We start from the raw sequence: 22974 nt of genomic DNA, 5'->3' as shown, positions 1-22974 counted from the left end.
ATGAGATTGGGTATAAATCACAGCTCTCAGGTTTTTCTCCCTTCTTCAATTAAAAAAATACATTCAGAGCAGCCATTCCCTACATCTACTCCCCCCATCTCCCTCCAGAAATGATGAATCCCACTCTAGCTGTAAATTGGATCCCAGGTGTACCCATATATATTATACATACATAACAGCTACTTATGGGCATAAGGGCTCTTGCACAGTTACTGTGGAAACCAAGGTATCAAATTTCCCAGCTCTTAAGACTCTACCTTCTCAACCTTAATGTGCATTTACCTTGAATAAATCACTTCTGCGCTCTCCAGCCCAGAAACATCTCCCAGCAGACTGCGTTTGGCTCCATCTAACCCGCGGTCACCATCCCAGGAACACAGCGCTGCCTCCGACCCTGCACGGCCCGCGGATGGGAGCAGGGTACACGAGGAGAGAGCATCCTTCTGCAGGCAGAGACCGATTCACTCCTGCACAGCACAGCTCCAACGGGCACCGAGCATCCCTGGAGCAACTGCTGCAGGTACTGCCAGCAGGGAAAGCCCCTGCAGCTCCTCTCGCTGCCTGGACAGCATCGGGGCACTGCTCGCTCTCAGATGTCCTAGTGACAACTAAAGGTTGAACTTGGCTCTGTAGGAAAGGGGAATCATTCACCAGCTACTGAAACACAGCCCGGTCTGGATGGGGTTGCAGCAGCGCAGAGCAGCGCAAGACACGATGCAGTGTCTTGAGGAGAATGTCATCACATCCTGCAAAGGCTCCAGAGGGGCAATGTGACACTTCAACATAAATTTCTTCCAGTTCTGGCTGCGACCACACAAGAACCCGAAGATACTTCAATGCAAAGCGCAAATTCAGCCCAGATGTAACCTCAGGGACTTCAGCCGTGCTCACTGTAGGGCTGTGCCTGACCCACCTCATCTGTGTGTAAGCGCAGCTCAGAAATTCTCCCCGGGTAACTGTGAGAGGATCTGCCCATACACACAGCTTGTCACAGGGATGTCGATGCTGACCTGTAAGAGGTACCTCAGCATCCAGTACGGCACTACACAACAGCCGATTGAGGCACTGAGGGGTGCTGGTGGCTGTGGTGGCTTTCGGGGTCTCTAGGGCTGCTGTGCACTGTGTGACTTTCAGTTTGCTTCCCAAATCATTTGCTAAAATTCAGAGCAAGCAGCAGGAGAGCTGCTCTCACCTCATTCATGTTTCAGGATCTTTATTTTCATTATTATCTTTGGCATTTTTAAGGCACCCCTTCTGTAACAGTAACAAGGTGCTTAGCCAAACTACCAGGAAGACAGGAGTCTGTTGATCCCTCAGTTAAAAAGTGCTTTTGTACTTATAAATCTGGAAAAATACCATTGTCAATCAGATGGACTTCCTATTACACATTGGCTATGCACACGAACGAATACGTTCATAAGCTGAAACATGAAAGGCATCAGCAATATACGACAAAGTCACTCGTTATAATCCTGTCACCCTCCCCAGGACACACAGGCAGGGCCTCTTCCTGTACAAGCCAAGTGAAAAAAAAGACCTGGCTTAGATGGCATGTCAAAACAGCAAACTGTACTTATTTAACCTTTCCACTTCTGAAACAGCAAAGATCCTGTGAAGAAGAAATTATGACAATTCTTTCCTTGTTATCTCTCAGGAACATAGGAAGCAAAGTTTGTACATTGCTACCCTCAAAAATTTTCCTAAAATAACAATGCAGCTCAGCTGTTTTCTTTCCTTGCCATCTTCTAGTTTCTTTAAAAACCCTTATCTGCCTTGTCTTTCTGGATGGCAGGTTGTGCTCTTTGTAAAGGATCTCTTTTCTCCTCTTACCTTGTACTGCCCACATCCTGCTCCGTTCACTTCTCAGCGCGCGTCCCTCAGCTAAGCTTAGCAGGACTTTCTCTGCAGACCATAATCACTACTCTGAGATCAGTTGGAGTTAGGTGTCACAGACAGACGCACAGCCCTTCCTCTCCCACACCCAAACTGCCTGCCAAGCTCTGGCTTAGGAGTATCGTACTGGATCTTGAAATCAAACTCCAGGGTCTTGCATGATAAATCAGAGCAACTGCCAGGGCTTGGTTGTACCTTCTTTACATATGGCAAATTTGAGGTGGTTAACTTGCCTGACGATTGACAGCGCTTCACCTATAGAACAAATGTCACCATATTAGCAATCATTGACAAAAATCGTGCTTATTTTGATGGGAAACAGGAGTAGGTCCTTGAAAAGCACCTATTGTCTCAGGAAGAACTTCCCTGCAACTTTGTTGGCATCCTTATGAATCCTGAGAGTTTCCCAGCTAGAGCACCCGCCCAAAGAGAACGGGCCTGGGGCTGCTCCGACCCTTGAAGAGCCAAACATGAAGTAAACAACAAGTTCAAACTCTTTTATTGCTTCCTTATGATACTTAATGAGCCCTCCCTACGCTAATGTATCATTTCTGCTTCCCATACCACACAGTCACTAGAAATATTCGGGTCTGCCTTCCCTCTGTTTCGCTGGAGGATCCTCTGAAGGACTGGAAGTTGAATAGCGGTATCACAATAGGCTGAAGCCAGAGGTTCAGCTTTCCAGCCCTCAGACAGACTCAATGCCCCTCTCTAACTCAGTTGGAAAGCGGCAGCTCAAATTTCAGCCTATGTTAAGTCACTGTTCAGCTCCACTCCTTCAGCAAAAGAGAGGGAAGCCAGGAGAGCCTTCTTCTAAAGCAAAAAAAAACTGGGGGAGGAGAAAGACAGGAGGAAGGAAGCAAAAACACATGGAGATCGTTTTTTTTTGTGCATCAGAAGGAGCAACGAAAGGCACAGGCAACTTTTCAAACAAGCCAGAATAGCTTAGTGTGATTTGTAACCAAGAGGAAGGTTGAATCAACAGCTCTAAGAACAAACATCAAAACTTTTTGGGGGAGGAGGACACAATTAAGGCAGCAATGCCCTGCATGGAGATCCTGCTACCACCTTTCTGCCTTCTGCAGAAGACCGAGGCATTTTTATTATTTTGTATCACAGAACCATCAACGTGAACGTCTGACACCAGCATCTCATTAAAGGGAGACAAAGACTTAGCACAGGCTTTAGCGTCAGCATGCTGCTGCCCCGTGTCACAACCTACAAACACAACACCCCAGCCAGTCCCCCAACACTGATCTCAGCCACAGAAAGTGTCTGACCGCACATACCATGCTGGCCTTCATCCGTCTTCCTAAATGTGCTCAAAATTGGCTGCAACCCACTTGCACCAGAGCAAGGACAGCAGACACAAACCCAGAACAGCAAGGAGATGAGGGATCCCTTCCTCAGTTTTTTTTTTTTAAACAAACTAAGAGCATCCCCTCTTAAGCCGGCCAGACCGAGCTCAAGGAATCAAAACTCCATTCCTAATTAGGACCTCATCAGGTCCCACCGGCCAGGGACTTGCCTCCCGAGAGGGGAGCCTGGGCCAGCCTAGACGATGAATGAGAGACCTCAAGCAGCTGAATTGTTTCAAAGGCTAAACTGGCAACCGCAAGGACAGGAAGGTCTGGAAAGGCATGTACAAGAAACAAAATATCCAGTACAGTTACCATTTTTTTTTTATTTAGCACTGAGAACTGCGCTACGTTACTGCTGCAGCACTTTTCCTCCAGTTCAGCGCTCTGCAAAGCCTGTACCTAAGGGAGCAGCTCCTCTTCTCCTGAAATGCAGACACTTCTCAGGTGAAAAACTCACAACTGCAGACCATGGGAGTTCCCTGTCAGCTTAAGCCCAGCAAACTCTCATGAGTGAAATAAATTAATCTACCACACTCGGGATATTTACACAAGACCAGCCCTCTCAGACCACTGAGGTGGCCTTACCGCAGAGTTCTCGCACACCAGGGACAGCAATTTTGTTTGCTTGCATGACTGTTGTAAACACTGAGAAGAAAGGCTCTGGCATTTGCAAAGATCTGTATTTTGACCATTCCTTGACACAGCAGAACAGGACCGACACGTCCACTGCAGCGATACTCGCATTTGTTGCAACAGACCTCCCAAACAGACATGCCACGCAACGTAATTTCTCTGTCTGCTGGCACCTTTCCACGCTGTTAAGCTCTGGCTCTCTCTTCAGCCACAAATGCCCCAGCAGCGGCAGCAAGCTCCGCTCTATTATTGGAAGACTCGGTGGAGCACAGCCCCCACAAGCCAACTACCTCCCCCTTGCAACTGAGCAAAGCGAGTATGAAACCCAGCAACTGTCTCCCATTCAAACCAGATGGCATAAATAGCTGGAGAGCTATCAAACAAAGTATACATCCAATACTTCAGCGTAACATGAAAGCCCCGTTAAGCAAGTGTGTGCACACACACACCCCCACGCTCAGGGACCAAAGCGATGGCGGAAAGTGCTCGATTAACTCCTCTAGTGGCTTAAGTGTCTGTCGACACTCAGGACAGTCACGCTGCGTAAGCACTGGCCAAACTTCCGTGGCTTGTGCAGTCCTTGAGCTCTCCCGAAGCTATAAATTGCAGCAGGCTGCTATTATAAAAAAGGAAAGCTGGAAACTGGCAAGTTGATTAAGACCATCACTTTGTGTCACATCTAGCTCACTTCCAGCTGCCCTGAATAAAAGAAAAAGCCACCAGAAACCCTATGCTCTAACAACACTAAAAGCAAAGAGCGACTCCCTGCTCTGTCCAGCTCTGGAGATACACACGGAGCTTCGCAACTCAGTCCCAGCTCACTTACCTCGTCCATTTTTTCTGACGTTGGAGTCTGGTCACCAGGCACCATCTCTTTAGCCTCCGAAGTCTCAACTTTGGAGGTCCTGCTCAGCTGATCGATGGGAGTCATGCTGGCCTCTGATGTCCCCCGGGAATTCTGACTCAGAGAAGCCGTCCCAGGGATGGGCTCGTCGTCGTCAGAGTCAGGTAACGGTGTTGGGCTGATGTCCTCCAAGCCTGTGCTGGAAGGCCGCGAGGAAGGCGTCTGACCTCTGTAACCAGGCTGGGAGTTCGAACCGTACATTGGGATGGGAGAAAGCTGGGAAGAAGAAGAGGAAATAGGGCTACCTTCCATTCGGATCTCGTTATCTGAGTCATGCTCATTAAGAAAGGGTAACTTTGTTCTCTGCTCTTTTAAGAGCATCTCAATCCTTGAGTCTAAACTATTATGCTGCATTTCTGACTCCATGGTGGGGGTGCCAGGGGTCTCACTTCTCTCTGGAGTCTGAGAGAAGGATGCTGTGCTCGGTTCAGGAACAGAGTTTGAATCGGGCAAGGGCGGAGGCTCCTCCTGTTTCTCCTTCACGGGGACAAAATCAACGTTAGTGGCAGCACTGCTTTCCACAACCATCTCGGTGGGAGGTGGCGCAGGTCTTCGGTACTCTGTTTCCCTGGAAGTTTGGGGGAACTGCTGCTCATCGGACTGGGGAAATACAGCTGGTGCTTGGTAGGGAGAGAAGGCAGATTTGTAGCTCGAAGAACTAGAGTGGCTCAGGGGAGGAGTGTGAGAGAACTGAACTGGCTCCTGCTGATGGGATTTGTATGCACTGAATTGATGCTCCGTCCCTCGGAAAACACCAGCCGAGTTATGAACATAGTGATGTCCCGGTCGACGGTTGTAGGCATCTGTAAATTTTGTTTCATGTCTCCTGGATTTGTACGCACTGTCCTGCCCAAAATGGTACACAGGTGTTGTCTGACGACTAGAATAAGTGGAATCCTGGGAAAATGGCGTCCCTAATCGCGGGGTGTGAGGTGTTCCTTGGGACTGCGGGGTAAATTGGCTGTAGGAGTTTGGGGTGTCTTGCCGACAGCTGGAGTAGGCTGTGTCATGGGAAAACGGTGTGCTACTGTTTGGGGTAACAGATGATCCCGCAGAAGAAAGGTTACTGTCTTTCAGGCGCTTCAGGGAATCCGCCAACTATAAAAACAGAAGAGGGAAAAGCACCTAAACACACACTTTAAAAAATATATTTGCCCAGTCCATTTGGTTTTCAGAGGAGTTTAGTACCCAGGAGTTTGCACTGATTTCCACAGAAAAAAAAAAAGGAAAAAAAAAAAAGGTTACAGCATCCCTGAAAACACAAACTGTTATCCGTGTTCCCTTTGATTTGAAAGAAAAAGGCAAGCAAAGAGGAACTTGTCTGTAAGAAGAGGAAGAAGAAAGCAGACACAACAGTGTTCCTTCTAAGCTACACCCAAGAGCATTAGGTGAACGGGAGACTTGCACCATACCGTTTACTAACAGAGTTTCAATTTCTATCAACTATGTAAGGCTTGTCTAAATTACAAATAGGAAAGATAAGTAAGAAAATTCTGAGACATGAATTATCAATTTAACTTTTTTTGTGAACAAATCAAAACATACAAATCAGCAAACTGCCAGCCTGCAACCAAACCTACGCAGCAGGGCTTTGTGTTTCTCCAACCGAGGGAGCTGACCCTCCACCCGCTCTATGCAACGCTCATCTGTCTAACAAGGGAGAAGGCTACAGGTGTAAAAGACACAAAAAGTTCTCAACTGCTACAAACACATTTTAATCCCCCTCCCCAAAGACAAATGCTCAGGTAGAGCACGACAGATTACAGCATTTGAAACTGAAACCCTATAAGCCTACAGAGCAGCCAAGTAACTGCTCTCCAACTCACTTCACAGGTACTTTCAGGGGGTTTCTAGGAGCAACCCTGCTCCAACTTCGACTCTGCTGAGTCATAGCAGCGTCACGCTAATCATCAGCGCCAGAATCAATTTTCCATAACGCAAACCAGGAGCTCAGTGAGAATCCTCCTGGTAGCTAAAGAGGCTCCAGCTCCCCAAAAGCACATCAGGAAGCGAACCGGTGAAACTACAGGCTGGCTGCTCCTCTCCCAAGCACAGGTAGGTAGAGACCCTTAAAATTAACTGTTTGTAACACGCCAGCACCATCAAACTCAAGCTCATTTCTCACCTGTCTGCTACACTCACACACACCTCACCTACTCAACAGTGTGGACTTGCTCTTGCTGTGACCCCCTAGAGACCATGACCACATGGGCATCAGGAAAGTTTCTTCCTCATCTGTCCTAAAACCTACAGAAAGGGTCAGGAACCAGCCACGTGCTTCCTGCTAAAATCCACATCTCTGCACCTCTGGTGCAGATGAGATGTGGATTGTTTTCCAGTGGGGTTTGGATATGGCCTGGAGGCAGGGATTGTGGCTCGCAGAACTGTCAGGTCTTTGCTGCTCTGCATAAGGGGGAAAGCAAATGTCAGTATTTTACTAAACTACAACAGCAAACAAGCTTGCTGGCAGATTCTAGTGACAAGAACATGACACAAACAGTTAAAGTTACCCATAAAGCAAGAATTTTGGTGGCAATTGGGAAAAAAAAATCAATTCAGGATAATAATATAACACATGAACGCAATATTGAGAGAAACAATCTTAAAGATAATTACAGCAGAGACTACTTTGGGGGATACCATCAATTAAGTGTTTTGCTGTTAACCCTGAGAAAAGAGTAAGAACAAATCTGTTCATTTTTATTTGAGACTGCTCTTACCAGCAGAAATTAAAAGCCAGGTGCTGCTCATAGCAGATTCCCAGCAAAATCATTATTTGCCTCCCTCCTGCCTTTAAAGACAGCTTGCTGGGAAGTAAGGAAGAATCAGCCTCTTTATGATTTTTTTAAGAGGATGCTGGGGTTTTCCCTTGTTGCTCTTGGGGTGGTTGGTGGGAAAATTTCATTTTTTCAGATCAACAGGATTTTCACGTTCAATGTGACAGCTCTTCCCTGTCCTGAAAACATCTGATCACAGAATTAATGAAATTATGGCATTTTAAGACACCATAAGAGTGCAGAGAAGTAGAGAGCAGAAAAAAAAAGCAAAACGAAACTCTGCCAAATCTCTTTCAAGTTTGATGCCTTAAAGTGGGTTCCTAAGCCACAACCAGGAGCCAACGTACCTTCAGAAAAGCCAAGGGGACTGACGACTTCACACAAACAGGCTTCACTTCCCCTCATCCCAGTGGGGTTCGCAGCGGGGCAGGTAAGTGTACAAAGTTATTTAGAGAATCGTACTCTAAATACCGAGTGACCTCTGGAAGCCTCAGGAATTCTGTCCACTGCTTTCATTAACAACTGATTCCAGCGGCTAATTAAGATTCTGGAAAATTTATGCCACTATTCAAGATCCGACACCTTCCATCTTCTAGCCTTTAAGCAAGGCTGAAGAATGTACGCGCTAAGGATTACACACTGCCGACGCTAGGGCAAATGTACCATTGTAAATCATTCCCCCTGACTTCAAGGGAATAATCTCATCTCAGGGACAGATCCGATCCAGCCCTCTTAACTGCAGGAATTTCTAATGTTAATAGGGCACATACTGTCAGTTCAGTAGGTATTTTTCATGCCGAAAGACAAAAAGCACGTACCACACTATGCAGACACCGGCATACAGATGAGCCACATGCACTGCATTTGCAGCGGCAATTGCAAGCAAGTTATATTTAAATGTGAATTAGTAACATCCACTGAAGCAAGACAAAAAAAAAGAAGCTAAAGTGTTAAAAAACTAACATTAATGATACATTTGTTTGGAATTCTCTAGAAAGTTAATCTCAAAAAAAAAAAGCCAAGCAAACATACCTGGAGGTTTTCATTCACAGTCGGCGATGCATCCTGTTCGGTGCCTACGGGAAGGGTCTGAGGAGTGTAGAGACCATTAACGAGCAGTTCATAGAATCGCATGCGGGTTTCACCTGCACAGACCACAACGGAAGAGTTGATTAAACAGAAATAACACAGCCTACGTAAAAATACATATTCTTGACTCTGCTACGACTCCCAACCCGCTGCATCCACGCAACAGAGGAGCAGCTATCACCTCTGAGGCTCGCAGGGATCATTTTTAAATCATATGCTGGGCAAGTGAAGTCAGACACTCCCTTCAGCAGCCAAGACAAGGAGGTTTCTAAATCCTTTTTCCTCTTCTCAGCCTGCTTGGCAGCTCTGCTCTTTACTACATGTTCTGGAGAGCAGCAGTTTCCCTCCTCTCCAAAGTGCCAAGCAAATAGCTCGCAGATTTAAGAAGTGAAGTTCTCACCCAAGGGACAAGCCTCTGCCAACACCCAGAGCCACTTCAGAAAGCTCTCCCAGCACACCTTGCTAGCAGAAACTGGCTGTTATTAACGCAAATATGATGCATGGGAATGCTGAGGACAAAACCGTTAACTCTGCTTTTCCAAAAAGACATCGACTAATGCTTTTTTTTTATCCCCCCCTAGTTTAAGATCGTTCAGTGGTATCCTTCCAAGAATAAAAGCCACAGAAGTAAACTGTCCATATAATGTCATTGAGCCTTTTCATTCCTAAATTCTACAAAGACCTCGTTTCTTAATATTGGATTTTTCATTACTACAGAAACCCAATCCTACTTATTTTGCAGCCTGTAAGAAATCTGTCATCAGCTTCAAAGACAATAGAATCAGATCCCGAAACTTTCTGAATTTTGTTCTGAAAGATAAAGAATACATAGAAAAATGGACAGACCCAGAACCTGAGCTGAGAAAATTAATTCAAGCAAGATCTCCCCTGGAACAGGACTGCTTTCATGAGGAAGTCCTGAAGGATCAAACCCCAAACTCCCCGTGCGTCATGCAACTTGAAAGCAAAGCACCCTTTAACATGATTCTGCATACTGGAAAAGACTCATTTATCTGGAATAAATGCTGCAGATGAGGTTATTTGGATATCAAATCTCATTTCACAAAGTCTTGAGCCACATCCTCCACTCTGCAAACTGCTTTAGTTCAACTAAAGTCCGGACAAAATAGATCTCTTCAAGACAAGGGCTTGAAGAGATGTCTGAAATATTATGCTTGAAATATTAACACACACAGTCCCCTGCACAAGACTGCAACACCACGCATGTGGAAGTGTTAGGCACAAACTTGTATTTAAATAAATACAAAGTAATTGTTAGAAAGTTTCATAATTCTCCTAGATCTCCAATGTAATGCAATAAAAGTTCCAATTTCATTTTCAAAGAGTTTTACAAATGTGAAATGATTCCTATCTATTTCTCTAAGGACAGGTAATTATTAAGTGTGTCCACTCTGGTTAAACTGAGGCAGAGAAGTTGCTTTAAACTACCCTGTCTTAGACAAGGGGGCTGTATTTATTCGTTCCAGATTCCCAGGCCTGTGCTCTGGCCAGACAGATAAGACGACACTTTTGCTCCTAATATGTATTTTGCTAGACTATGAAAAACACATTAACTACCATTCTCTTGAAAAGCTGAATACTAGAAAGAAATGTTGAAAACTATACATATGTATTTTAAGAATGTCCTAACCTGCTAATGCTATTTTAGAAAAGACATTTTTACTTGATTCTGACAGACTATAGCACATCAACAGTCTTATTACTCTTTTAGAATTAAAGAGATGCAATTGTAGGAAAAAAATACATTAGAAGCATACAGCTGGCAAACAAAGCAAAAAATGCAATCTGAGACTAAGACTTCAATGTTTTCTCCCAAGAAACAAAAGCATAAAACCTCCTCATTTCCCTGACGCGCAGCTAACTTTCTTGAACAGCTGTCTGTTCAAGACTTGCAGAGCAGTTTATAAACAGAAGAGAACAAGGAGGAATGCAGCACAATCAGCCTGTTCAAAATGCCCCTCATTAAGACGTCCACCACTTATGAGCCTGCTTTACCTTACATTATTAAATCGACAAATGGCTAATTTGTTCTTAAATGTAATTTTTACCTTCAAATTTCAAACTAAGCAGGGGAAGGAGCCTATCTGTAAAAAATAATTATGCCAGAATACGATAGTATAAATATGTAAGGTCAAGCTTAGCCCACAACAGAAAATATTATACCACTACTGTGACTTTTCTTCTAACAGTGATCAGTATGTCAACAAATGTCCTACTACGCTCTCTCACCACGTGTGGCACACCAACTGCTGTACAGGTTGTGCACTACATTGTTGAAACATTCCAACACAGAACAAAAATACCATTTTTAAGAAAACAGTGTTAACCATGTCCTTTTCCCAAGAAAGAGTGCAAGAAGTCAGTTTTAAACTCGAAATGCCACGTTTGGAACCAAGAAGTACAAGTGGCAGCTGATCTACACCTCCTCAGCTTTAGACATTTTCTAAAATTCGAGCACATTTTAGCAAAGCCCTTCACTAACACGCTTGGAGGAAAGAGAAAAGACAAAGCGGTGAAATGCAATGCTTTCATACTTCCAGAAACTTTACTGGGCTCCCCAGGGGCTGCGAGTCGGGTCCCTCCAGGACTGGGGGCTCCTGTCGCTTTAAGAGACGGTCTCACACTTACACACTCGCACACACCGACAAGTGCTGCGTGTGCAGTCTTTTGCTGCCAGCCTCCGCTTTGCCGCTAAATATCAATGAAATGCCAGGCACGCAGAGGACAGCACCCAGCCCCGCTGCCGCCGCCAGAATCCCAGAGGTTTGGGTCCCAGCAAGCCCCAAGGTTTGGCCCCAGTTTGCAGAAGCCGGGTGCCAGGGGCTCCGGCAGCCCCGGGAGGTGGCCGAGCGGGGTCCCAGCCTGGGACACGGAGATGGGGGGCACCGGAGGCCTCCGAGGGCAGGGGATGGGGCAGAGGACAGGCAGGGGAGGGGCAGGATGGCAGCATTTTGCAAATTACAGGGCTGTCTCCTAGCAACAGACAACACATTTGGCTCCACGTGACTCGCAAAGGCCCCAGAAACCAGTCCCGCTCGCAGGGGGACAGGAGCACTGCCTTCATATTTTTTAATCGCCGGGGCCTTTGCGCTCTGCAACAGCCTCTCGTTTGAGGAGAGGGACAGGCACAACCACAAACCCGTGAGGCTGGAACGTGCCCGCTCACCTTTCGTATCCAGCTCCACGTGGATGATGTTGCCCATGACGGAGGTGTTGTGAAGGTGCTGGACGGCCTCCCGGGCACCCTTGACAGTGGCAAAGATCACTTTGGCAATGCCCAGGTGCTTCTTGTTCTTGGGGTTGTAGAGAATCTCCACCTCTTCCACTTCGCCGTATTTCTTGCACATGTCGGTCAAAAAGTTTTCACGGATGTTGTCGTTCAGCTTGGCAAAGGTGACCTGCTTGGGAGGCACTGGCCCCACGTAAAATTCATCAATCTGGAAACGGGGACAAGGCAAGGGGTGATAAAATAATCACCATCGTTAATGACTGCGGGGTAGGGCATAAGGATGGCACGGGAAGGAGAGGGTTAAAGCATTCAGCAAACTCTGGGGAAAGAAAACTGCCTCAGAGGGTCTGGGGTGAACCCCGGAGCCGAGCAGAACCTCTGCCGCTGCAGCCATTCATTGAAACCGGTTCCTTTCCGGGCTACAAATATGCATTTTGAGCAGTATTGTCAGCAGAGAGCCCCCCTCAGCCGCCCCCCACCCGAGGAGCCCCAAAGACACAGCTCCAGAACCTTCAAGTGATCTCGTTAGACAGATGCATTGATTTCTCATTATCTTTACAGAAGAGGATTATTGTTAAACAGTTTGCCAAATAATAATGTTAACAGGAATATGACCGTCATTTAAACAGTCCATTAAACTACTTGGAAGTGAAGCTTCACTCCCGGATAAACAAGAATACAGAGCTAAACCCAAAAGTCAGGGGCAGTACCTTGAATTTGGGGACAGACAGCTCCAACTCCTTAGTTTTGGTCCATATTCGCCCTATTCTGGGATCCCTGACACAATCCACAGGAGCAATTCCCGAGTTCTGGGAAGAGGAGGAGGAGAAGGAGAAAAAGACAAAACCAGCAATAACATGGCTTGAAATTTAAGATACAAATAAAAGAAAAAATAAACCCCAAGGAAGCATGAGCTGTCTTAAGGGAAGAGGAAAGCGCACACACACACACATACACACACGTGTCAGATTGCAATACTGCTGGGAAATGCACACAGATTGGAAATATAGAAATAAAGCCGCAGGTTTGGGCTCCTTCTCAGGCTCCTGACAGTTGAATACACAGTGTCAGGTGGCAGTAACTTCGGTGGCTGTCTGTGTCCCCCCTAGACCCCCCTCCCACCCACATGCACTACGGTGGGGATTACCCCGACCCGGAGGGACCCCCAGCCCCTAAAACGCCGGTAAGACACGGAGGAGGGGGGGGGGGCACAACACAAAGGGGTAAACCCACGACCCCCCCACTCACAGGCATGCTGAAATGTTGCCCATCGTAACGGTAGAGTTTGTGCTGTCCTTTTTTCAGAGCCGGGTCAATAATCAACTTGTAACTTCTCCAATGGTGATTCCTTTTCTCGACAGAAGTGCTGGCTTGCGTGCTGTTCTCCATTCCGTTGATCCAACCTGGACCGAGAGAGGGGGGAAGGAAGGGGGAAGGAGAAAGGGAAAAAAAAAAAAAAACCACACGGAAAACCATAAAGTTAAAAAAAATATTCAACAAAGACCTCTTCGGTTTTTGTTTTCTGGTTGGTTTTTTTTTTTTTTTTTTTCAAACGAGCCGCCCGCTCTACACACCCAGGCAAGGGAGGAAATCCACCGCGAACCGAGCCCTAAAATGGGGGAATTGCCAGCCGGGTCCCCCCTCCACCCCAGCCAGACAAGAGGCAGAGAGGGAGGAGGAGGAGAAGAGGAGGAAAAAAAAAAAAAAGACCCAATCTCACTTGAACTCTGCTTTTTGCCATGATCTTCAGGGTGCTTGGCTTTTTCCCCCGCCTTGATCTCTCGGAAAGACATCGCGCTCGGCAGCCGATCGTCTCCGGGCGGCGAAAGGCGAGCTCCCGTCTCACATGGGGCCGGTTACCGGCGCGGGCTGGCCGCCAGGCTCCTGCCTCCCGTTTTTGCGAGCCACCACATATTGTGTGTGTGCTCGCTGCTGGCGGCGGCGGCCTCCCACAATACACCGCTGCGAGCGCCGCGAACGCCTAACCGCCCTCCGCCGCCTGCACATTCACGGCGGCCGCGCCGCGCAGCCCCCGGCCCGCGGCCGCCCGCCGCCGCCCCGCCGCCGCCGAGCGCCGCCGCATGGGCCGCCGCCGGGGGGGGTTGGATTTTTTTTTTTTCTCTCCCCGCCCCGGGGTTAACGGCATGCGGGGGGGCGAGTGGAATCTGCCCGCTGCATTTACCTTAGCGCAAACTGTTTCTAAACAAGATGGACCTATAGGTGGGACAAGTTGGATTTTTTTTTTTTTTTTTTTTTTTTTTCAAGGGAAGACTTCGGCGAGCCCGGACCGGGCGGAGCGCAGAGCCCGCCGCCCTGCTGCGACGGGGGGGGCTGAAGCGGCGGGAGGTGGGGGGGTGTCGCCGTTAGCAACACCCGGCCGGAGAGGGGGGGAGCTGAGAGCAGGGAGCAGTTTTGCTTATTAAAGGTCCGGAGCCGGCGGCAGCCAATCAGCGGGGAGCTTCCATTTTGTTTTAGGTATTAAAGGCCGGGCGGCGCGGTCCCCCCGCCGCTCGCCGGGGCGCAGAGCCGGGCGGAGCGCGGCGGGCTGATGGCGCGGCTCAGCGGGGGCCCCGGGGCCGCGGCGGCTCGGCCGCGGCCGGGCAATTGGCTGGTTAAAGGCAGCGGGGCGGCCGCAGCCAATGGGCGAGCAGCTTCCATGGGGCTTGAGTTATTAGACGGCGGTGTAAAAACATCCTTCAGCAGACAGCTAAGGAGAGGCCAACAGATCAGGCAGCCATTTTTCTGCAATGGAGCGAAATGGCCAACTGGGCTTTTTCTTTGTTCCATAAAGGGGGATCCGCCATGTGAATCCACACCGTCCACTTTGCGGGGAGCGCTCGGGGTGGTGTTAATGTCTTGGCACCATGCTAGAGGACTCACTGAAGAAGGAAGATTTAAAAAAAAAAATAACAAAAAAGCGGATTTTTTTTTTCCCTTATGATTCGGAATCCATCTTTGTCTTGTGTAACTAGGTCATGGCACACCCTATGTCAGCAGTTAACAATTTCGAATGCCAAAAAAGAAAGAGTAAATACATTATTTTTCAATTATTTTGTTGTTTTGGGGGTTTTTAAGCTTTACAGAGCTCTCTGATGACCGAACAATACATTCTAGAGAGTACTTCATGTATTAAACACTTGATTCCTGGCCATTTTTATTAACTCCTTTGGTGCTTAAAAGGTAATGTTTTAAATATAGGCATAGGAATAGTGAATTCTGGCAAAAAAAAAAAAAAAAGCTTTTTACTATGCTAAGCTTTTTTCTTTCTTTCCTCTTATGTTGTAAGTACCCAATCCATTCTGTCCTTGCTGCTAAGTGTAGTTTTCATGTTAATGTTACTGAAGTGGTCCTTATTGCTAAGCCTTCATTTGCATGTCTTTTGTCTGTTTATCTAAAACAATTTATGCTTTTTAAAATACTTTAGTTATAAAGCAAAATATCTGGCTAAGAGATACAGTACATGTTAATCAGGTGTTTTCATACTAACATGTGCAGCCTAAAACTATTTAGGAGAACATTTTTAGTGTCTGCGTGCTCTGTGGAAAAACACTGAATGTCCTTTTTATGTACAGAGTAAATCTGCAACAGGAAGGTAGATTTAAGCCTCGAGTAGGAGTCCTCGCTGCGTAGTCAGCCAACATAGCTGGACAACTTTTTCTATAGACTTTTTTCCCTTTTTTTTTTTTTTCTGGTGCTAGACCACTGCCATACAAAGATCCGTAACTATCTTAACAAGATCCGCTTTGACTTGCAAACTTACGAGAGAAGTGGTGATACCAGATGATATATATTTATAGCCGTTATTTTTAAAAAGCATAACAACTTCACCTTCAGAGCTGCATTCAACTATGGTGCGTGGGTAAGTAAACCCTTTTGCCCTTGCAGAGAAACATATAGACCAGGCCTGTGTGGCTAATGTTATTGTCCTGGGCGGAAAGATCCTAATGGTCGTCCTCAGAAGCGGTGGCGATCTCCTTCTCCTCAGATACATCTAACAGCGTCTCTGAAACGTCTATTTTCAGGGAGGGATTTCTCTTTCTGCACAAAGCGCTTGGTTGTCCACAGCCTTGGTTGATTTTTTTTTTTTTTTTTTTTGCGGAGAGACGCCGTGAATCCATTGCAGGCATTACGTGGCTGTTAAGTTGAACGCAAAAAAAAAAAAAAATAATCTGCCTGCAAACAGTAAGATGTTACTGTTGATTTTTAAAAAGGCAAAAAGGCGGCGGTGATGGTGGTGGTAGGGATCCCTTATGTGTTTTATCCGTCTAATTACAGAAGCTCGACCAAAAAAAAGCAACAAAATGGAGGGGCTGTTTTTCAAGACGGTGAGTCTTAATGGCGGATGTCTCACTAAAAAGCACTGTAAAATCCTTCATACCGAGAGGTAGTGACTTGGAGAGAGGGGGTAAAAAAGGAGGTCTGGAAGTAAATCCAAAATGAGGGAGTTTCTTTCCAAGTGAGGGACCCTTTGCAGCCTGAGTTTTACAGTTGGAGAGCCGTGACGCAGTTGATAATTCACAGCGGTTGTGCTTTAGTGCAGCCACCCAGCCCATGAAATGGCCTCCCCGCCGAAGTCTGGTAGTTTTATTATGTGAAAGCCTGCGGAAGCACCGTGTCCCGGGCGCCGGGAAGGGCGGCTGGCGGCGGGCAGGGCGCTGCCGGTCGCGCTCCATGTTGTGTGAGGGTAGCCGCCATCATGGCTTCTCCTTCGGCGCCGCGTTCTCCTCAGGGCTGGGGCGGCGGCGAGGCGGGCTCTCCCCCACTGCCTGGCGGCGCTTCGCGTCCCGATCACTGGAGGGAAATGGCCTTTCTTTTTTTTTTGTCTTTTTTTTTTTTCCTCCCCCTCTCTCCCCTTTCCCGCCCCCCCTTCCCCCACCGCTTTGTCAGGGCTTGTGGAAGGCGAAGCTGAGGAGGGAGCGGGGCGCCTGGCGGCTTTTTCTCCCCGTGGCTGCCGCTCACAACATGGCCGCGCCGGGAAGCGCCCTGCGGCAGCAGCAGCAGGCGGCGGGGCTGGCGGGGCTCCAGCCTGGCCCGGGGACGGGGGGGCAGCCGGGCAGGGAGGACAAAGGCAGCTCGCATAATGCAGGCGCAGCCTGGGTGCCTATAAATAACACACACCGCCCTCCCCTCGCCTTCCTCCCTTCCCCCAGCTGCAGCCTCCCGCTCGCTTGCTTTTATAAATACCAGAAGATAAAAGTAGCCTAATGCAGAGGAGAGGAAAAAAAAAAAATTAAGAGGAACAAACAACAGCCCCCCTCCCCGTCCAAAAAAAAAAACCCAGGCGGTTGGGGGAGGACGGCGGGGGGGGAAGCCAGGCAAATGAGCAGGCAGCGCTGGCCGCGGGAGGAGCAGGGCGGCGTCGCCAGCCTCCCCGCCTGGAGCGGGCCGCCGCTCGTCACATGGCTCTTTGTTGTTTTCCTTCTGCCCCTCCTGGGCTTTCGGCCCCCCCCGCTACAGCTCCGCCATTGCCCAGCCGCTCCGCCGGGGCAGCCGGTGCCCTGCCTCCTCCCGCCCGCAGCCGGGGTGGGATGGCCCGGCCCGGCCAGGCCGGCCTGCAGCGCCGAGCTCCCCGGGCCCGCAGCCGGGGCTGGGCTGGCGCGGAGCCGGCTGCCGTGCTGCAGTGCGAGCCGCCATGGCCGCCCGAGGTGTTACATGTGTTTTTTTTTTTTTTCTTTTCTTTTCTTCTTCTTCTTCCTTTTTTTTTTTATTTTTTTTTATTTTTTTTTTCCCCGAGCAGATTTTCCTGCAGCTCGCTTTGGGTGGAGGCGTGGGGGTTGTCTCGGAGCTTCACAAAGCCGGGCTGTTCTCTGCGGGGAGTTGCACCTTGTGCTCCACTGCAGACACAAATTAGGTGAGCTAGGGGGGAAAAAAAAAAAAAAAAAGCCTGGCTTGAGCAACCACTTCAGAGGGCAGGACAGGGAGGAAAAGCAAACACTGGTAGAGAGGTGGCCTCCCTGGTAAGGCTAGAGCAGGACCGTCCTGCGGACCCTGTGGGAGGGAGAAGGTAAGTGGCTGCTTGGCAGAGGCTGCCCGCGGGAGCGGCATGTGCCGGGCTGGGAGCGCCCTGCCCGCCAGTTCCTGCGGCTCAGCACCAGCCGCTCCGTGGGTTTGTAAAACCTGCGCTGCGGTACGTGCCGAGGCTCAGGGCTGCGTTCCTGCGAGGGAGCAGGGTGCTGCCGCGAAGGAGGCACCGCAGCCTGCGCCTTTCGCAACGACGCGAGGGCTTGTGCTCATCTCTTCGTTTCTTGTTTCCCCCTCCTCGGTCCTCCATGGGTCAGGCTCTGTCGAGAACAAGCGACAAAACCGTCCGCACAAAACATAACACGTTTCCATGGAGGGGATTAAAAAAAAAAATGTCTCCGCACTGCCAGGCTGGCTTTAAAACGCTACCTCTGCGCTCTGGGGCTGTGGCGCTTGGAGCCATGGTGGTCCGGGGCCGCCTGACCCTCTGCTCTTTCCCTGCGAGACGCGTCTTGTCCGGACAGACCATCTTTAAAACCCTGGCCCTTGCTCGTGCCAGTACTGCAACACTTCTTGGTTTACAATTGCTTTAAATAATAATCTGCTAGCAAACTTGGAAGAAACTGTGACGTTATTCTTAGCTAAACACCATTAAAGTGCTCCTCTGCTGTTTCTCAAGAGGTGAAAAGCATTGTAGCTTCCTGGAATAGGACGAAATGGCCGAAACGGGGACGTGCAGATCAAAGTACGGTATGGATCTGTTGTTGGTCTTGCAGGGGTTTTCTGAACTGTAATGAAAACGTTTCTGCAGCTTGCATCACGATGAGTTAAATCAGCATGCAAAGCAATTTAAAAAAAGAGCCGATTTAAATAGCATCGGCTATTAACTTTCCCAGGATTTTAAATTTATGTTTAAATAGATAATTGGATATTAGCAGTATCTGCATTTAAACCTTAACATTGGTCTGTTTAACCCTGAAGCAAACTAGCTCTGCCTAACACAGCCCAGGCTTTGAAACGGTTCAGCCAGACCATAATACTGTGGGAGCTTAGACAGCTTTGTCTGTACTTGCACCTCTCTGCGCATTTTTCCAGGACTATGATCTTTGTCTGCAATTAATCATTGCTCAGGATGGCCGTCCCCGATGGTAGGATCCATGAACTGCTGCTCCAGCTGGGAGAGGTCCTACCGCGTGTGCCTGGCGCTGCGTACGTGCGAACCAGGGCCAGAAACTGCTGGGGCAGCAGGCGTTGTACAGCGAGCCCGCCGCACGGACCCAGTGAATTGTGTGGGTCCTCAGCACTTCTGGAAATTGTTTTTGTAAGTCTGAGCTGAACATTTCTTTCTGTTTTTAGAGTTTCTAAATGACTGTGGTGTTCAGTGTAGTTTAAAAGTCACCAAGGCAGTTAAGACCGGTTGTACTCTCGGAGTGGGTGGTTTCAGGCTGAACCTCGTATCTGAAAAGCTCTGGTACAGGGTGTTTAAATCCCAGAAAGGTCAAACCAGACTTTCATTCTTGAGTTAGATTGACCCTGGTTTACTGCATGAGGCTCTTCAGAGAAAGAAAGAGATCTTTCAGGGGAAAGGAAACAAGTTGTTTTTTTTTTTTTTCTCTGAACGGCTTGTGGTGACTCTACACACATTCTTTAAGCAAAGGGGTTTGTTCTTGCCCACGGCGTCCCTTCCCTGTGTTGTTGAGTGGAAAACTCTTATGCTAATTATTTCACTGTCTGTTATCAATAAGAACTGATTTAATTTCTTTGGCAAAGTGTTGCAACAACAGCAAATTAGATTGAGAGGCAAAGTGAAATAAAAATATGCAGCTGTTCTGCCAAACAATGATCATGACTGTTTACAACATTTTGTTTTAGACTGGCTAGTACACAGAATCCTTTATATTGAAGGTTTTCATGTCACAATCCACTGCTTGTGCAAGGAAACTAGGCTAATAGATTATAAAGGACAAAAGAGACCTAGGTTCATCTGGTTTGGCTTCCTGCATTATGCAGTATTGTTTGCTTTTTCTTGTTTGAAAAATTTTAACTACAGCCTACCTGCACCTTAGAAAAACATCAGATTTTAATTCTAAAACGGGCTGTGAGAGAGAGTAAACTGTTTCCATCAAACTCTACCTGACACTAGAAATCAAAATACCTTTTTAAACTTGTCTGGTTTGTGCTTTCAGTTTCTGGATGTTGCTGTATCTTGGTTTGCTTGACCGAGGAATGCTCCATTACCAGGTTTCCATCCCCCTGTAGCTGTGTACAGGCTGATCAACGGAGCATTTAACACTCGCGTTGCAGACTTGCGGAGCTCCCCCTCGGGTCCATCTTTACTAATCCTGTAACCGTTCCTCTCGCGTAGTTCTGTGAACACTCCAGTTTTTCACCATTTTGATCCGGGCAGAACAGGACAGAGCAATCAGCAGTGATGATACCTGTGCCAGCAGCCTTCCCGGCTGAGAGTCTCTGTTAGGCATCCAGGGATTACAGCAGCCCATGCTCAGCTGGTTTCCCAGCACGGCTCCTAAAATACGCTCAGATCTGCTCCTTTTTGGGACGGCATCCCTGTCCCGTTGGTTTGTACTTTTTGTTCTGCATATATGCCTTTACGCTTGGCGCTCTTGAAAAGGACAGTCCGTAGAGAGCATTGTTGCTTGCAGTGGCCTTTTTTTTTTAATACCCCCTTCCTGTTACTGTGGAGTGTCACCTGCAATCTTGATTGGTAATGATTTTTATATTTTCTTCCAGATAAACAACTGCTTCTGTCTCCACTGTAGCATTTCCTGGTTCCGGGTGCGTGTGCGCCTCGGCCGCGTCAATATTGTTTCAGGAGGAGGTCTGGATGTACACCATCCTCTTGCCACACCCCAGTTTCATGGGAAGAGAGCCCAGTTTAAGAGGTGGAAGGGAGCCAGGAGGCACACTGCAGCATTTGCCTGCTCTGGTGCCATTAAATAATGCGGGCGCAAACCAGGTAATTGCAGGACCCATAGAAGAAAAGTGCCAGCTCTAGAACCCAGGGGTTACAACTGCATTTTGAGACCTTCCTGTTAGATGGATTCTGATCCATTTGATTTTGCCTTCTTGCTCTTACATTCTCCTACTCGTAATCACGTAAACGCCTCACAGGGGTTGAACTATGGCACATCGGCCTTCTTGCAGATATCCTACTAGTGCTGTTACCGTTTACCACCGAACCTTACAGTTTCTTAAAACACTTTCTCTCTCAGCAGCTAAACTCCTGAAGCTTTGTCTCCCATGGATTTGTGTTCAGAAATGTCCCCTGACAAGTCTTCCAGGTTTTTCCCAATCTTGCTTGCCCTGTTTGGCTGAGGAGGGGGACCTGTGCTGGCTGGGAGCTCCGAGGGCGGCGGTGCTGCCCCTTGCTGTGGGCAAGGGCTGAGGGCTGCCTGCCTTTCCCGGAGGCCAAGGTGGTGCCTTTACTACTCAGCCGTTCATTCAAGACCTAAATACATTTGCAGCTTACTCCCCACTGCCAAATTTGACTGAGATTGGAGGAAAGAGAGGAAAAATGACATGGAACAACACAGTCACATTAGACTGTTTTATTTTTAGGAAACCAGGCTAAGAATACCAAAGGAATACTGAGCGGGAATATGGACTGGGTATTTGCCTGTTCAGCTTTTTGCAATGAAATTTTTCATTTCTTCCTCAGAAGAGCAGATGATCTGTCTAGGGAATTTCTCAGCCAAAACAAGCAGCCTCCTGACAGGTTCCACCTGTGTCCCAGCGTGCTCTGAGGATGCATGGGATGTCAGCACTGAACAATGACAGGGAATCGCTGGTCTGCTCTGCTCTTTGGCTGCCTGGGTGCAGAGAGATGTGTGGTGATACCCAATAGTGGAACAAACATTTATTTTGTTTAAGATCCATACAAGTTGTGATGGTTGTGTTGGATATTTGCCAGGGCTGGGGTTTTTGGTTTCTTTTTACTGTATCTGTTCATTTTATTTCTGCTAGTATTACGACAAAGCCTCCTCTGTGAGATAGGCAGTGAGTGCTTTCAGAGATCTAATCATCCTTGAGCTATAAAGGAATAAAGAAGCTGTTTCAGCACCTGATTTGCAGAATGTTTTGTGGTGTTTCTTTTCTGTTGAAATGCAGCTGCTATTGAAGTGCTATGATCCCACCAGAATGTACAACTGGTTATTTTTCTAGAATACTTTAGAGCTTATAAAAATAATTAAATGAAATAAGAAGGTTGGCAATTGTAATGAACATTCTAAAGCCATCAGATTACTCAACATTTCCGTTCAGTGCTTCATGGCCTAAACAGTACAGTTTTACAAAAAAAAATAACGAATGAAAAGAATGTACCCTTTAAAGAATTTGGGCACTCACAGAGCTTGCATCAAAAGGAAATGAAGATACAGATAAGTAATCTAACGGGATATTTATGCCTTAAAACACTCGTGTATCTGGACACCCATCATTAAACAGGCTAGATGCCACGGGAGCTGGCGACCTGCGAGCCTTTTTAACAAATGTAGCGCATACAGGGAACATTGTGAATATAAGTAATGGTGTATAAAATGCTGCAGCCAGAAAAGTGGTAACAAGATCAAATGGAGTGAGTTTAGCTTAGAAATTGGAGCCGTTTCTTCTAACTGGTGTGATTGCACATACAACACAAGACCAAGGCAGTTTTGCCCTTGACGTTGTCACCGTTGCTCGCAAATCTGCAGTTAAGGATCCCCATCCTGATTTATTTTCCGACAGGACAGTTGGGAGTGCCCCAGCTGCTCCACCGAGCCACAGTTTTCAGCCGAGTGGGCCAGAACACGCAGGATTATCGAATGCTGTGCCATCCCTTGCCTTTCTACGCTGCCGCATAACAGCAGCTCCCAGTTGCTAAGCAGCTGCAGAGCCGTCTTTGCCTTCACTACCAATCGGCTGTACTAGGGGAGCAACATGGGTTCCCCTTGATCGGTGGAGAGGAGCCGACAGCATGAAAACGGGAGCAGTGGCCATGGCAGAATTGTTCCTTTTCTGGCTGGCCGCTGGGCCCCCCGGCAAAAATGCTGGAGTGAAGGGAAGGGACACTTGATGGCCCAGAGGCAGGGGGTGGCAGGAGGGGAGAGG

The 22974-nt window shown here is 47.8% G+C and overlaps 1 protein-coding gene and 2 long non-coding RNA genes across 9 annotated transcripts in view; 2 read left to right on the top strand and 1 right to left on the bottom strand.

The window, feature by feature from the left end:
• SETD1B (SET domain containing 1B, histone lysine methyltransferase) overlaps positions 1-13757 on the bottom strand; it is a 52391-nt gene extending 38634 nt beyond the window's left edge. For all 5 annotated transcript variants that reach the window (XR_015260375.1, XR_015260376.1, XR_015260377.1 and 2 more), the window contains exons 1-6: positions 13628-13757; positions 13156-13310; positions 12618-12716; positions 11845-12115; positions 8601-8713; positions 4714-5889 (exon numbers count right to left, since the gene is read on the bottom strand). Coding sequence is in view for 1 of the 5 variants with exons in the window: in XM_086761102.1 (XP_086617228.1) it covers positions 4714-5889; positions 8601-8713; positions 11845-12115; positions 12618-12716; positions 13156-13310; positions 13628-13700 (1887 nt within the window). In the remaining 4 variants the exon portion in view is untranslated. The remainder of the gene's footprint in view (positions 1-4713; positions 5890-8600; positions 8714-11844; positions 12116-12617; positions 12717-13155; positions 13311-13627) is intronic.
• Positions 13758-14959: 1202 nt separating this feature from the next.
• Positions 14960-18299, top strand: LOC147598534 (uncharacterized). The gene is made up of 3 exons (XR_015260382.1): positions 14960-15087; positions 15606-16232; positions 17645-18299. It is a non-coding gene; the product is annotated as an uncharacterized LOC147598534 (long non-coding RNA).
• Positions 18300-19199: 900 nt separating this feature from the next.
• On the top strand, positions 19200-21953 carry LOC147598533 (uncharacterized). Of its 3 annotated transcripts, XR_015260381.1 has the most exons (3): positions 19200-20447; positions 20620-20845; positions 21102-21953. It is a non-coding gene; the product is annotated as an uncharacterized LOC147598533 (long non-coding RNA). The 3 variants fall into 3 exon arrangements; XR_015260380.1 differs by having other exon boundaries at positions 19200-20845; positions 21105-21953; XR_015260379.1 differs by having other exon boundaries at positions 19200-20845.
• The last annotated feature ends 1021 nt before the right edge of the window (positions 21954-22974 follow it).

Source organism: Chlamydotis macqueenii, chromosome 17 (assembly GCF_036417535.1).
Source record: "Chlamydotis macqueenii isolate bChlMac1 chromosome 17, bChlMac1.mat, whole genome shotgun sequence".
NCBI classification, from domain to species: Eukaryota; Metazoa; Chordata; class Aves; order Otidiformes; family Otididae; genus Chlamydotis; species Chlamydotis macqueenii.
This window is presented reverse-complemented; position numbering and strand designations above follow the sequence as displayed.